The sequence below is a fragment of the Scyliorhinus canicula genome, chromosome 8 (genome assembly GCF_902713615.1).
Source record: "Scyliorhinus canicula chromosome 8, sScyCan1.1, whole genome shotgun sequence".
Taxonomy (NCBI): Eukaryota; Metazoa; Chordata; class Chondrichthyes; order Carcharhiniformes; family Scyliorhinidae; genus Scyliorhinus; species Scyliorhinus canicula.
The window spans coordinates 5,403,434-5,419,431 of NC_052153.1; the positions used below are offsets into that span (position 1 = coordinate 5,403,434).

The 15,998-nt window shown below is 49.0% G+C and overlaps 1 protein-coding gene across 1 annotated transcript in view; it reads left to right on the forward strand.

Moving 5' to 3' along the window:
• Positions 1-15,998, forward strand: part of pgm5 (phosphoglucomutase 5) — a 136,456-nt gene that overhangs the window by 84,483 nt on the left and 35,975 nt on the right. Inside the window, exon 7 of the mRNA XM_038804072.1 lies at positions 11,723-11,838. Coding sequence (XP_038660000.1) covers positions 11,723-11,838 — 116 coding nt within the window. The remainder of the gene's footprint in view (positions 1-11,722; positions 11,839-15,998) is intronic.

Sequence of the window (15,998 nt, forward strand, 5' to 3'; positions counted from 1 at the left end):
ATTTCCCACCGAGGTGTGTGTATCTGCGCTGGTGGAGGGTGGGGTGACAGCTGTGACACGATTTCATGGCATTCTCGGAGCTCTCCTCCGAGGTGTTCTCCTGAAATGAAATGAAAATCGCTTATTGTCACGAGTAGGCTTCAAATGAAGTTACCGTGAAAAGCCCCTAGTCGCCACATCCCGGCGCCTGTTCGGGGAGGCTGGTACGGGAATTGAACCGTGCTGCTGGCCTGCCTTGGTCTGCTTTCAAAGCCAGCGATTTAGCCCAGTGCTAAACGGAGTCAGGAAAGGAGGCTGCCCGGGATGGGACGGCGCCGTCGGCTGCAGGATCTGCGGGAGAATGGACGCGTTGTCAGTGGGAGGAATGGGTCGGTCAGTCAGGCAATCACTACTCACATTTGGCTGGTTCCCTGGGTGGAGCCCGGTGGTTCCTCACCTCTACGGCGCCCAGCAGACTCCGCGTGGGTGACAGATCTGTCCTCGGCCACACCGGTTATCTCCAGGCGCGCTCCTGAAAGGAGGTGAGGATTCTTCTGACCGACACCCTGCCGCCTGTCTGGGCCCTCCCCTGACCGTTATGGGAGAGCGTTTCCTGAGGAGTCACAGAGAGGGCATCGTTAGCCACATGCGTGGGTCACAGTGGTGGGAGGGGTTGCGGGAGGCGGGGGGGTGGAGGAAGGGCTTGGGGTGGAAGCTCCATTTGGGGGGCGGGGGGGGGAGGGGTTGAGGGAGGCGGGGGGGTGGAGGAAGGGCTTGGGGTGGAAGCTCCATTTGCGGGGGGGGGGGGGGGGGGGGGGGTGGGTGGCTGTCAACTCACTTGTGCTGCCCGGTTAGATCGTTGACCTTCTTCCTGCACTGAAGGCCAGTCCTCCTGGTCAGACTCTTTGAGCACACAGCTGCCACCCCCTCATCCCAGGAGCACTAGCTGCCTTGTGCTGACTCTCCGGGACCCTCGGGGGAACACGGCTTCCCTCCTGGCCTCCAGCAGCCTCCCCAGGTCAGCATCCCTGAATCTTGGGGCCGGTGTCCTGGGCTCCATTGTTGCGCTCTGGCTGGGGTTGGCTGAGCAAGTGCAGCTTAAGTGCTGCTCGACCTTGTTAGCGGGGAGCTACGAGCCCGGTCCCGGCGAATCGGCTGCCGAGCCTTCATTTGCGACAAGAAGCCCTGATGCCTCGTTAAGTGAACCAATCAATGTTGAGTTGCGTTGCCGGCCTCGCTGGGCTGAGTGGCAGGAAGCTCACGGCAATTCCCGCTCACTATCACACTTAGAGAGTTTTGCGAAGCATTGCGCCCAATGACACAAACTTTGAGGGGGAATCTAAAACTAGGGGGACACAATGAGCGGCCTGCAATTTCAGACGGAGATGAGGAATTTCTTCTCTCAGAGGGTTGTTAACCTTTGGAATTCTCTTTTCCACAGAGCAGTGGGGGCTGGGTCATTGAATATGTTCCGTGCAGAGCTAGACAGGTTTATGAGACGAGGGGCCTTACTTCTGCTCCTATTCTTTACGATATGGGCAGGATTCTCCGGCAGTGCCCGCCCGGTGACCGGAAAATCCCGCAAGGTCAATGAACTTTTCCATTGTCCGCAGCTAGCCCATGGGATCTTGAGGCGGGCGGGTCCAGCCCTATGTTATCACTCTCGCATCAATTTCAAGATGCATTTTCTTCAAGTTTCTGCTTTGTTATGCTCTTGGCGTAGCATAAGCTGCTTCCTTGATGTGCACGCTGGCAAAGGAAGGTTCAGACTTGGAGATAGCTTCAACACGTTCATTAAACTGTTAACAATTCTCCTACTTGGATTCGACTCTCCTGTTAATCCTGCTATAGCTACTCAGACTGATGAACCAGTCTGCTACAATCCACGTGGTGGGTGTGATGTGTTTCAAATCAACCCTGTGTTCTCACTGAGTGTCTCCACTGGAAAGAGGAAGATCATGTGTGCTGTGTCCTTTTATAAGGATTGCTATAATGCCCTCCTGTGGTAGTGCCACCTCTGTGTGTATCGTGAATGCCCATTGGTCGTGTCCTATCTTACTGACCTATTGGTTGAATGTCTGTGTGTCATGTCTCTGGTGCTCCCTCCAGTGTCTAGCTAGTCGACGTGTATTTACATTAACCCCTTGTGTATTTACAGTGATGCATATCACCATAGTTTCTAAAAATGTGGAAAGTTTAAGCAAAATTTAATACAGATCATCGAAGACATCCCTCCAAGTCTATCACTGATGAGGCGGCACGGTAGCACAGTGGGTAGCACTGTTGCTTCACAGCGCCTAGGGGACTCGGGTTCGATTCGCGGCTTGGGTCACTGTCTGTGTGGAGTCTGCACATTCTCCCCGTGTCTGCGTGGGTTTCCTCCGGGTGCTCCGGTTTCCTCCCACAGTCCAAAGATGTGCAGGTTATGTGGATTGGTCACATTGACTACATTGCCCCGTAGTGTCCAAACATTAGGTGGGGTTACAGGGATAGGGTGGGGGCTTAAGTAGGGTGCTCTTTCCAAGGGCCGGTACAGACTCGATGGGCCAAATGGCCTCCTTCTGCACTGTAAATTCGATGAGATGATTCAAAAATGAAAAATGGGAACAGGAAAACAGTTGGGAGTCAAAATGAGCTGATAAGATTGAATTGTAGCATCAAAAATGCTCGACTATCCTTCGAAAGGCGCAGGACTGAATATGTCACGATATTTTAAAGCAAATTTTAAAGGCGCTGGCCTGTGTCAAATTTTGTTCTTCACTTTTACCAGCTCCAATGGATTTAGAGGAAAGCTGAAGCACCATGCTGAAGTCATTCTCTGTGTTATACAGCTCAACTTTCTGTCCTTTATAATACTTGTGAATACTTCTCAGCTGTTTCTTGTTACTTGGGTTTGGCGCACTTGGTAATGGACTTCGCAGGAAATCAATTATATAAGCCTCACATGTAATTACTAGCCAGAAGCAATGGTTTCGCAACTCACAACATCCACAGGGACAGCCCAAGCAGTTCGAAGAGAAAAGTGAGAACAGATACGACGTGAGGAATTATTTCATTGGCTAGGCTTCAGTTTAAAACCCGCTGATGTGAGCTGGGAAAATATGTCTTTTTTCTAAAGAACTGTTTGTGGAATGACTGTGGATTTATTCGAGCATAAACCTGAGACCATGCAAAACTCTGCCACCCACGTCCTGCCTCATGTAATTATCCTACTCCAGAAATCCCGGCAGCAAAGGATAGAACTGGAGCCAATCTTGACGCATTTGGTAAGGCTTTTATTTACAGACATGCAAGTTACAAGCATGTACCTCCTAACCCAACAATTCCTGTTTCAGTCTGGTTCATATGTATCGAGGCGCAATTGAATCCCCAAATAATTCCCAGCACTTGCAAACTACTGAGCACAATTAAAACAAATTTCAAAGCATTAACACACTATCCCTCGTGTTCCCAGACCTACCCCGGCCGCTGGCCTGGCAAAGTGTTGATTTCCTGGTGTCCCAGCCCCTCCATGATCTCAGCCTTCCCTGTCTCTGTCACCTCCTCCAGCCCTGCAACCCTCTGAGACCTCAGCGCTTCTTTAATTCCGGCCTTTTTTGAATCCCTTATTCCCTTTGGCTGCCGTGCCTTCAGCTGCCAAGAGCCTGAGCTCTTGAACTTCTTCCCTAAACCTCCCCACTTTGTTTCCTTTCTCTAGGACGCTCCTTAAAGCCTATTTCTCTGACCAAGCTTTCGGCCACCTGCCTTAATATCTCCTTGCGTAACTAAGTGGCAAGTCCCAAACCAAAGAGAAAATGCTGGAAAATCTCAGCAGAATCTGGCAGCATCTGTAGAGAGAGAAAAATCATTATCTGATAATGCCCCTGTGAAATACATGGGTGGTTTTACAATGTTAAAGGCACTCTCTAAATGCAAGTTGTTCCCTTTAGAATAACATTGCTAGATGGAAATCTACTTCACTTTTTTCTCCCTAATATTTTTTGCCTAATTTCCTACATCAGATATTTGCATTGAAAACAAAAATAAAATCCTAGTACGTGAGAATCTGTGCTCGTTTAGTTTAATATGCCAATGGACATTAAACAGACATATCAGTCAACATCATGAAGAATATAATTATTACAGTCTGACGTTACCCTTTATGCATTTAGCTTAACAGTTGTGGAAAAATGGAAAGCAGACTTTTATGCTACAATAAATACAGTTAAATCAAGTGTCGGTTTTAGATTCAGCTCAGTGACTCAGTGTGAACACATGGATCATTAAACAGTATGGCATCCTGGGCTTTACAGAAACAAGGAGGTTCTGCTGAACGTTTATAAATCACAGGCCCTCGCTGTAGTATTGTGTTTGACTTGAGGCAGCAGAACATAGAACATAGAACAGTACAGCACAGAACAGGCCCTTTGGCCCTCGATATTGTGCCGAGCATTGTCCGAAACCAAGATCAAGCTATCCCACTCCCTGTCATTCTGGTGTGCTCCATGTGCCTATTCAATAACCGCTTGAAAGTTCCTAAAGTGTCCGACTCCACTATAGGAAGGATGCCAATCAAGACTTTGAAGAGAGTACAGAGGGGAGGCAAGGTGGCACAGTGGTTAGCACTGCGGCCTCACAGCGTCAGGGACCCGGGTTCAATTCCAGCCTCGGCTGACTGTCTGTGCGGAGTCTGCACGTTCTCACAGTGACTGCGTGGGTTTCCTCCAGGTGCTCCGGTTCCCTCCCACAAGTCCCGAAAGACGTGCTTGTTAGGTGAATTGGACATTCTGAATTCTCCCTCCGTGTACCCGAACAGGCGCCGGGGGTGTGGCGACTAGGGGCTTTCCACAGTAACTTCATTGCAATGTCTGCCATAAGCCATGTGCAATTTCCATCTCAGAATGCAGACTCTCTCCCAACCAAGCTGTCAGTAGATGCAGGAGAGGGTCCGCGGTGACTGCTGCCTTGTGTGTTGAATTGGCCAGCCAGATTTCTGTGACTGTCGGGCCCAAACTTGAAAGGAAAGGTTATGAGTACCTGTCGCGCCCACCACCACTTCCCTTCGGAGGATCAATCACTTTTATACACTGTGGACAAGAATTCCTAACCTCACTGCTTCCCAGCTTTCTGGAAGAGCAATAACAGGAGATGCCAGCAGGGACATTACAAAATGCATACTTCAAACCAAACTAACCAGTTGGAGAAAATCAAGCTTTTGCATTTCATCTTTTAAAAACTATGATTAAGATTCAAAAGTGATCCAATGGAAATGAAGTGGCTACATTTAATTTGCCACTCTCTCTGTAGGGATCCTCCGTTTAAATTCAATCCAGAGATTTCATTCATAACTTTTGAAGGAGGTCTAAAAAGAATAAAGGAAAACGGGTTTTGTTCTGTTTCCTTCGAATCAGGAGCCTGGGGAAGACTATTCCACTTTAGTCCTTCTGATTTATGGAGAGATAAAATGATACCTTCCTTTTATAACTAAAGCTCGAGTAAGAAAGGGCCTCACATTTCTTCAATTTCCTCCCAGAATGGTTCAGCTTGATATATAAGTACTGCATACAATTAATAGCTTATCCTATGATAGGAACACAAGAACAAAAGAGTTAGGGTTGGCCATTTGGCCCACTCTGCCAATCTAATAAGATCATGTTTGATTTTCTACTTCAACTTGACCTTCCCACTCTATCCCCATATCTCTTGACTCCATTAGCATCTAAAAACCTACCATGGTCTTGAATAGCCTCAATGACTGGACACCCACATCTCTCTGGGGTACATACTTCCAAAGATTCACAATCCTATGAGCGAAGAAATTTCTCCTAATCTGTCCAAAATCGCCGACCTCTTATTTGAGTCTGTGACCCCCCCCTTGTTCTAGACTGCCCCCCAAGCCGGTGGGGGGGGGGGGGGGGGGGGGGGGGGGGGGGGGCATTTTCTCAGCATTTATCTTGTGCAGCCCCTTCAGAATGTTTCAATGAGATCACCTCTCATTCTTATGGACCCGAGAGAATATAGTCCTGGTCTACTCAATCTCTCCTCGTAAGACAATCCCCCCATTTTGGGAACAAGTCTAGTGATTCTTCATCACCTTTTCTCTAGGGCACCTCTGTCTTTTCTTCAGTAAAGAGACCAAAATTGTAGACGTCCCACCAGACATTCTGTTATCATTGCTTTATCATGGCCAGTTTCCTACTCTAGAAGACATCTTGCCGTAGCTCCTTTAACTGATATGCTCAGTAGCTAGTATTAGAGTTAACCCTTTCCTCCACAGATGTAACTTGAAGCGTGCAATTTGTTTGCTTCAAATTGGTGACAGGCTTAAGTTTGGTCCAGCTGAGGTGTAAGATAGTTTGACCAGAGACTAAGAGATGATCAGATATAGATAAGTAGTGAAAGGACTAAAACTAAAACAGTATTGTACAGTTTTGTTTCTAGGGTCAAAGAGAAGTTTGACAAGAGTTTTATTTTCTTTGAGGTCACCCATTCAATTCTTGTATTTATATAGGGCCTTTAACATCCTTTAGGGTGTTCTTTTGGATTGTTGGCACAGACTCGATGGGCCGAATGGCCTTCTTCTGCACTGTAGGGATTCTATGATTCTATGAAGGCACTTCATAAGGGCGGCACGGTGGCACAGTGGTTAGCACTGCTGCCTCACAGCTCCAGGGACCCGGGTTTGATTCCAGCCTCAGGTGACTGTCTGTGTGGAGTTTGCATGTTCTCCCCGTGTCTGCGTGGGTTTCCTCCAGGTCCGGTTTCCTCCCACGAGTCCAAAGATGTGCAGTTTAGGTTGATTGGACATGCCACATTGCCATTTAGTATCCAAAGGTGTGTGGTTAGGGGGATAGGGTGGGGAAGTGGGCCTAGGTCGGGTGCTCTTTTGGAGGGTCAGTGCAAACTTGATGGGCCAAATGGCCTCCTTCTTCACTCTAGGAATTCCATGTTTCTATGGTTCTACAAGACTATCGTGAACCAAAATTGACACCAAAGCACTTAAGAAAATATTGGGACACATGAGCGAAACCCTGGTCAAAGAGGTACATTTGAAGTAGCTTTTCTTGTTTCATATAGGTTCACCCTGAATACAGTCAATCCCAGCTGGGGAAAGTCCAATACAATGGTCTCAGCCGTTGAAGTTTTCATTATCCACCCAATCATCAGAAATATTAAAGATTTGACAGTTTGATTGGCTGGTGAGTAGTTGGGGAAGAGAATGAAGAGAGAGAGGTAGAGAAGGACAAAGAAACTTAGCAAGGGAACTCCAGGATTCAGGCAGCTGAATGCAGGGCTACCAATAGTTGTAAAATCAGAGAGGGCAAGAGGCTGGAGGAGGTTACAGAGAAAACAAAGGTGTGAGGCCATGGAAATACTTTGAAACAAAGATGAGGGGCTGGATTCCCCATTTTTGGGACTAAGTCCCCACGCCGTCGGGAGAACTGTGGTCTGTTACATCAGATAAACTGGCGTCAAAAGGTCATCGATTCCCCGCTTCGCTGGGGGCTAGCAGGGAGGCAGCGTAGAGCTCGCAGCTCGAGCTGCCGATACGGCCCCCAGCACTTCCGGGTCAGAGGCTGCGCATGCACACGGCAGCGGCCTGCAGCGGCCACGCCGTGCTCCATGGCGGACTCAGCCCGCGGACCTGGACCGGCAAAATAGTGCCCCGCATCGGCCGCTCTCGCCCCCCCCCCCCCCCCCGGACTGCCCGCACTCATTGTCCCCAGCCCCGAATGAAGCCACTCTGCCCGCCGATCGGCTCACCCCCGACTGTAGCGGCCCCGGACTGACCCGGCAGCCGCCACGCGAGGATCCCACACGGTGGGACCATGTTAGACCCATGCCGTCGGGAATCCGGTCGGTGGGCAATGGAGCATTGCTGGGCGGGTGGCCTCAGGGAATGGACTGAGGTGGTGGGTACTCAGCGCAGCGTGCTCCCAGAGTGGGGGGGGGGGGGGGAGAATTGCAAAACCGACGCCAATTTCGTGCGCAAAAACGGATTCTCCGCCACGTTGCCGAATGTGATTTCGGCGTCGGGGCCGGGGGGGGGGTTGGGGGGCGGAGAATCCAGCCCGAGAATTTTGAAATCCCGACGTTACCGAACCAGGAACCGATGAGAGACGGCGAGTACAAGAGTGAGGAGGTCTAATGGGTAAATTATACCTTGTAAGAAGCAAGTGGATGAATTATCTTTTCTTGTCTCATAATAGGTTCCGCCAATTCCAGCTGGAGAATGTCCAATGCAACGATCTCAGCCACTGGCGTTTCCATTATCCATCCAGTCACCAAAAATATTAAAGTTTTGACAGGTTCGATCCCGGCTCTGGGTCACTGTCCGTGTGGAGTTTGCACATTCTCCCCGTGTCTGCGTGGGTTTCGCCCCCACAGCACAAAGATGTGCAGGGTAGGCGGATTGGCCACGCTAAATTGCTCCTTAATTGGAAAGAAATTAATTGGGTACTCTAAATTTTAAAAAAAGTTTTGACAGTTTGGTGAGGAGTTTGGGAAATTATTCACTGAAATGATTTGGCGCTACCCCGGAGGGATGGAAAACATGTTGACCCTGAAATTGACCCTGGAGTGTAGATTCTCCCAAGTGGGCCACACCCTGGGCATGAAGAGGTCAGATTTAGGGCCCCAAACCAGCTCTGTTCTCTCGGTTCTGTCCCGCAGAAATTCTGCAAATATTTGGGGGCATTCTCTTGACATAAAATTCTGAACGCTAATGCTTGACGATTGCCTTTCGGGTACTATGGTACACTGGGTGGCACGGTCCCCAGTGATGGAAGCTGAGAAAGTTGCGCTTAGGCGATACTGGACGTGTCACAGTGTGACCGTGGAAAATCTCCTCTTTTATTGCAGAGTATTCATCACAACAATTGCGCATTCACTTACATTTGTTGTGGGCCATGGGGTGGGTCGCTGGGATATCTTGTGACAGGGTGAGGGAAGAGACATCAATTCCATGCTCGTAGAGGGGCAGCACACATAGGAACAGGGGGAGGCCATTCAGCCCCTCCTAAGGGGAGCTCAAATTGAGGTATACAAGAAGATAAAAGGTACGGATAAAGTAGACGTGGAGTGGAGGCTTCCTCTTGTGGGACATTCCAGAACGAGAGGTCATAATCTTAGGATAAGAGGTAGCAAATTTAAAACAGGAGAAGCTACTTCTCCCAAAGGGTTGTGAATCTGTGGAATTCGCTACCCCAGAGTGCAGTGGATGCTCGGACGGTGAGTAAATTTAAGGAGGAGTTCGACTGATTTTTTATTGGTATTGGGTTGAAAGGTTATGGAGAACGGGCAGGATGATGGAGTTAAGGCCAGGATGAGATGAGCCATGATCGAATGGCCGAGCAGACTTGATGGGCCAAATGGCCACATTCTGCTCCTATATCTTATGAATTTATGAACCTATTCCACCATTCAGTGAGATCATAGCCGATCAGTATCTTCACTCCATCTACCCATCTTGGCTCCATAAACCTTCCCTTACTCAACTAAAACCATCAATCTCAGTTTAGAAATTTTCAATTGACCCCCAATTTTGGGGTGAGGGGGAAAGAGAGTTCCAGATTTCCACACCCCTTTGTGTGAGGATGTGGTTCCTGACATCACCCCCAAATGACCTGGCTCTAATTTTAATGTTCTGCCCCCTTGTTCTGGACCCCCTCCCCCACCCCAGAGGAAATAGTTTATCTCGGTTTACCTCATCAAATTCTTCAATCTCCCCTTGAACACCTCAATTAAATCACCTTTTAATCTCTCTGACTCAAGGGAATACAAACCTAGTCTGTTCAATCTGTCCTCGTAATTTAACCCTTTTAGTCCTGGTATCACTCTTGGTTAATATGCACTACACTCTCTGCAAGGTCAGTGTATTCTTGAACAATGTGGTAACCCCAGTTTATCTGCCTGTGAGCTGGAATGGTTTGTTATTACAGTTGAGCCCATTTTGAATGCTTGGCTGATTATCAAAATGTCCATATCCAATTATCTCAGTACGAGATTGTATATCCCTTTTGATTGACAGTTATAAGAGGTTATTAAAGGATTAGTTATCTTTGGTGTGGTTTGTGAAATGCATGCGTATACATTTTTATAACAAATTGATGACTTGAAGGCATTTTTAAAAAACAATTATTGAAAAATAGATTTTTTTCAGTATGGTGGGTACAAATGAGATTAGATTGTAAGAGTTTCTTTAATCTCTATTTCGAAGACATCCTAAAATCTGCTGAGAGTGGATATTAGAAGTGGCTATGGAGTATACATGGGAGCATGGGGGGGGGGGGGTGTGAGGGGAACATGAAAGGGGCGTGGAGTTTGTTAGGGGGCGAGGGATGAGGGTTTGAGGAACTGACATTGATCCGTAAAACTTGACTAATATGCCAGTAAACAGAGGTGACTGTTCTAGCCTGTCAGTGTTGCCATCTGCCTGCCTCTGCTTCTGCCTCAAGCCTGCACCCAGAGGCTGCAACACAACTCCATCCCACACACACTCCTCGCCACCCCGCCCACCCCAGAACTAGGATCCTTTTAAAAGAGGGGAGTCTGCTGATCAGGAGGTTTTCTTCCCTGCCTCCACCATAGAAATCTGGTCCTTTAACACTTAAGGAACCGTTATGGGCATAGTATTTTCAATTATCTAGAGCCTCAGGGTCTCCCAAAGCAACCAGTGAAGTACTTTTAAAGTGTGTCACTGTTGTAATGTGGTCACTCCGACAGTCAACTTTCACATAGCAAGATCCCACAAGCAACAATGTGATAATGACCAGATGTTGTGCGTGGAGTTCTCCCAGGTCCCCGTTGGTGCGATCAATGGTGGGTGGGGGGAGAATTCAGCGGGAGACCCAAAATTCGGTCTCATACCCGAAACTCCACAGCACCAGCAGAAAAACACATTTGGCCAGAACACGTCTGGAACAACATGGCGGGCGAGAGTTAGGACTTACTGAAAGAAGGCCTGGGGCTGCCTTTGGAGTTCAAGGTAGAGGCCGCCAGTGACTCTGGACCCTGGAGCACCACAGCAGGATTGGGCGGGAAGATCTATCAGGTGGATCTTCCAGCTTCGGTGTCTTCAAAGAGGTCCATCTCCTTTAGAACATTCATACAGTGCAGATGGAGGCCATTCGGCCCATTGAGTCTGCACTGACCCACTTAAGCCCTCACTTCCACCCTATCCCCATAACCCAATAACCCCTCCTAACCTTTTTGGACACTAAGGGAAATTTAGCATGACCAATTCACCTAACCTGCATGTCATTCGACTGTGGGAGGAAACCGGAGCACCCGGAGGAAACCCACGCAGATACGGGAGGAACGTGCGGACTCCGCACAGATAGTGACCCAAGACAGGAATCGAACCTGGGACCCTGGTGCTGTGAAGCCACAGTGTTATCCACTTGTGCTTTCGTCAATGGTAGGTCAATGATGCCAGATGCCTTATCAATGTGGCATCCTGGTGTGGCAGCAGGGCACGTGCCTTCAAGCCCACTCTGCCACAGGAGATGGTGCAAAACTCCTGGATGTATCATTAATTATGTCAGGGACATAAGATATGGCCTGGTTTCCCATCTGTCTCCTCAGTGGGAAGCACTCTCCGATCCCCCCCCCCCCCCCAACCCCCCACGCTGGCACCTCCGGCAGTGTCGCACTCTCTCGGTAAGGCACCAGGAGCTTAGATTCTCTGGAGTAGGGCTGGAACCTACAAGATGTCATTCAATGGATTTGCTTAAACAAAAATGCCCGTGTTTTACTTCCACAGAGTAGGAAAAGTCATGAAGATCCCAGTGTATGAAACTCCGACGGGCTGGAAATTCTTTGGGAATTTGATGGACGCTGGGAAGTGTTCTCTGTGTGGCGAGGAGAGCTTTGGCACAGGTAATGGACTCACCCTCAGCCTTTCTATCAAACTCATCACCACAACGGAAACGCATTTAAGGGGAAACGAGGGCGGGGATTTTCCGGCCCTTCCCACCCGGCAGGATTTTCCGGTCCTGCCGAAAACAAACCCCCGGCGGCGGGTTCCCCAGCAACGCTTCTGTGGGACTGGGAAATCCCATCGGCAGCCAATGGCGAGCTGCCTCTGCCACGGCAAAGCCCACCATAGGGCGGGGGAGAGACAGAAAACCCTGACCTAGAATAGAACATTGCACCAATTAAAGGAAAATAAGATTTGCATTCATATAGCGCCTTTTACCAGCCTCAGGATGCTTGACAGCCAATGAAGTAGCATTTGAAGTGTAGTCACTGTTGTAATGCAGTAAAGACACAGCAACTCCCACAAACAGAAATGTGATCATGATGACCTATGGTTTAGTGCTGCTGATTGCGGGATACATGGTGGACTGCAGATTCAACATGTTCATTCTGCAACAGCTCTGAGCTAAGCAGCAGATTTTAGTGGTGCATCGTAACAACGGCACGGTGGCACGGTGGTTAGCACCGCTGCCTCACAGTACCAGGGAGCCGGGTTCGATTCCGACCTCTGGTGACTGTGTGGAGTCTGCACGTTCTCCCCGTGTCTGCGTGAGTTTCCTCCGGTTTCCTCCCACAGTCCAAAGATGTGCAGGTTAGGTGGATTGGCCATGCTAAATTGCGCCTTAGTGTCCAAACGTTAGGTAGTGTTATGGGGATAGGGTGCAAGGAGTGGGTCTAGGTAGGGTGCTGTTTCGGAGGGTCGGTGCAGTCTCAATGGGCCGAAAGGCCTCCTTCTGCACGGTAGGGATTCTATGATTCTAAGAAGAGAATATTATCCATGGATTCATGTGCACACTTTATGAGGTTAGAGTAAAGTTGACGGCACCTGATGATATTCTTCAGTAAAAGCCCAAGGTCATGCCTGCTCTGTCAGTTGGATGTGAAAGACCCCATGGTCACTGTATTGAGGAAGAGAAAAGGAGATCTTCCAGGTGTCCTGCACCAATATTAGCGCTCAATCAACATGACTAAAAGGGTAAATTCTGCTCACTATCTTGTGGGAATGAGCAGTGCTGTGCTGATGACACATTTCCCAACAGCGACTGCTCTCCATTGGCTGCCATGTTCACGGGAACATCCCAAGATTGTGAAAAAGGTTATAGAAATGCCAATGTTTTTTCATTTTGCCCCAAACGGTCAAACCTTCGAAGAATGTAACAAAGCCAAGGTTCAGCTGCTCGACTCTTTCAATGTGCGAGGGCGAGTTGAAAAAGCGTGACAGAATTAACATCTTTTTCAGATACTCGGAGGTCTTGAGTGTTGCTGACAAGGTCCCAACAGTATTCTTTACCCATCTCTCTTCAACTGGGCGACTTGCTCGGCCATTTCAGAGGGCGGTTAAGAGTCAACCACATTGCTGCGGGTGGGACCCTCTTGTCCTGCGGAAGGCGACCTCCTCCGCGGTGGGCTCCCCGGCAGTGTGATGGTCACCTCATCCCTCCCCTCCACCTGCTGAAAGGCCAAGACAATGGGGGGGGGGGGGGGGGGGGGGGGGGGGGGGGACGTGGTGGGGGCAGAGCCAGCCCACGATCCCAAGGCTGCCGTACAGCTGGGAGTAATATTGCTTTGAGGTGAAATCTGTCCTGGTCGACAGTCCTGCCTTAGAGAGCATTGCTGACCAATTAGACACTGGCAGCTTTGTACTCCCTACAGCACCACAGGGCGTTGTGGCCACTGCTGGGACTACAGCAAAGAACCCAGAAAAGTCCTGGTCAGGGGTCTCACTGGCATCTTCCAAATTGGTCCTGATAGAGGGAGATACGAAGATCTAAATTAGGAACAGGAGGAGGCCACTCGGCCCCTCGAGTCTGCTCTGCTATTCAATAAAACCACGGCTGATCTGATTTTAACCTCAACCCCACATTCCTGCCTACCCTCGATAACCTTTCACCCCCTTGTAAATCAAGAATCTATCGAACTCAGCCTTACAAATATTGATAGAGTTTGCTTCCGGAGACTTCCGACCCTCTGAGAGAAGAATTTCACCTCATCTCCATTATAAACAGTAACCCCCTAGTTCTAGATTCTTCCACACGGGGAAACATCCTCTCCACACACATCCACCCTGTCGATACCCCCTCCGGGTCGCAAAGGTTTCAAACAAGTCGCCTCTCACCTTTCTAAACTCCAGCGGATACAAGCCCAGCCTCTCCAAACTTTCCTCGTAAGACAACCCGCCCGTTCCTGTTAATAGTCTAGTAAACATTCTCTAAAGCGTTTCAATCTTTCCATAAATAGGGAGACCAATGCTATACACAATACTTCAGATGTGGTCTCTCCAATGCCCTGTACAACTGCAGCATAATCTCCCTCCTTTTGTAATCAAATCCCCTCGCAGTAAACAATCGCCCGGCTGGCACCAAGGGTCAGCTTGGGGAGGGGTGGCATGCCCATGAAAGGGGAGGGTGGGGAGTGTAGAGATTGGGGCAGCCTTTCAAAATGGCACCACTTCTTTTGCACTTCGCTGCTTTGGTCTCACCTGGCCTGAGTCAGGAAGGTCGGGCATTTTAGAATTCAAGCGCAGGTAAGTCAGTACGGAGTGTCAATCTGGGAACGTTAGGGCCCATTATTTCTGACCTATAATCTCCTTCTGGGTGTCGGTGTCAATTTTTGTCAAAATCGCTGCGAAGCTTCCAGGAATTGTCCCAGAATTAGTGCAGTGAGGAATATTTGTAATTTCTTTAAAAAGTCTGCAGAATTAGTAATTGTTTTGAAATGGACTTCAATAGTTTGCAGAAGTCATGAAGGGATCAACTGTAATTTTCTTGGATGATAAGAAATTCTGGTCCGCAAGAGCTGGTGACCCTTGACCTGGAAGATATACCAAAAGGAAGGCAGGAAGTTAAGTTGAGGTACTGAAGCCATGTGGCTGACGGACACAAAGGAGAGCTGCAGATTCAAAAGAGAACTACAAGTAGAGCAACCGGTTTACGAAGATGATCAGTAAATGGATGCATAGAGAGAAGACAGAGAAAGAAACTACTGCTGTAATGAAGATAATGAAGCAGTCCACGTGCAAATGCAGAAAGACCTGGACAATATCCAGGCTTTGGCTGACAAGTGGCAAGTTACATTCGCACCATACAAGTGCCAGGCAATGGTCATCTCCAATAAGAGAGAATCAAACCATCGCTCTTTGACATTCAATGGCATCACCATCACTGAATCCCCCACTGTCAACATCGTTTGGCTACCATTGACTAGAAACTGAACTGGAGCAGGCATATAAACACTGTGGCTACAAGAGAAGGTCAGACGTGAGAAATCCTGTGGCGAGTAACTCACCTCCTGACTCCCCAAAGTCTGTCCGCCATCTGCAAGGCACAAGGAATACTCTCTACTTGCCTGGATGAGTGCAGCTCCAACAACACTCAAGTATCATGACACCATCCAGGACAAAGCTGCAGGCTTGATTGCTCCCTGTGGTAGTATGACTAGGGGTATTACGGTACCTGGAAGTGAGCTGCTATTGGTGCAGAGGACTCGCTGCCCATTGGCCCGGGTAAGTCATGTGCTTCTCAGCCGATTGGCTGAGAGGTAGGTAGCTCCGCCTACGAGGTGGGATATAAGAATCCGTGCGCCCCGGCAGTCGGCCTTTCTTCTGTACGTCTGCTGCCGGGCACACATCTTGTGCATTAAAGCCTATCGTTTGGATCTCATCTACATTTCGTGTCCATTGATTGTGCATCACTCCCCCTTCCACAAACATTCAAACCGTCCACCATCAATGCATAGTAACAGCCGTGTGTACCATCTACAAGCTGCACTGCAGGAACTCACCAAGGTTCCTTAGACAGCACCTTCCAAACCCACAGCCACTACCATCTAGAAGGACACGAGCAGCAGGTACCTGGGAATCCCACCACCTGGAGATTCCCCTCAAAGTCACTCACCACCCTGACTTGGAAATATATCGCGGATCCTTCACTGTCGCTGGGTCAAAATCCTGGAACTCCCTCCCTAACAGCACTGCGGGTGTACCTACACCTTAGGCACTGCAATGGTTCAAGAAGGCAGGTCACCACCACCCTCTCAAGGGCAACTAGGGGTGGGCAATAAAT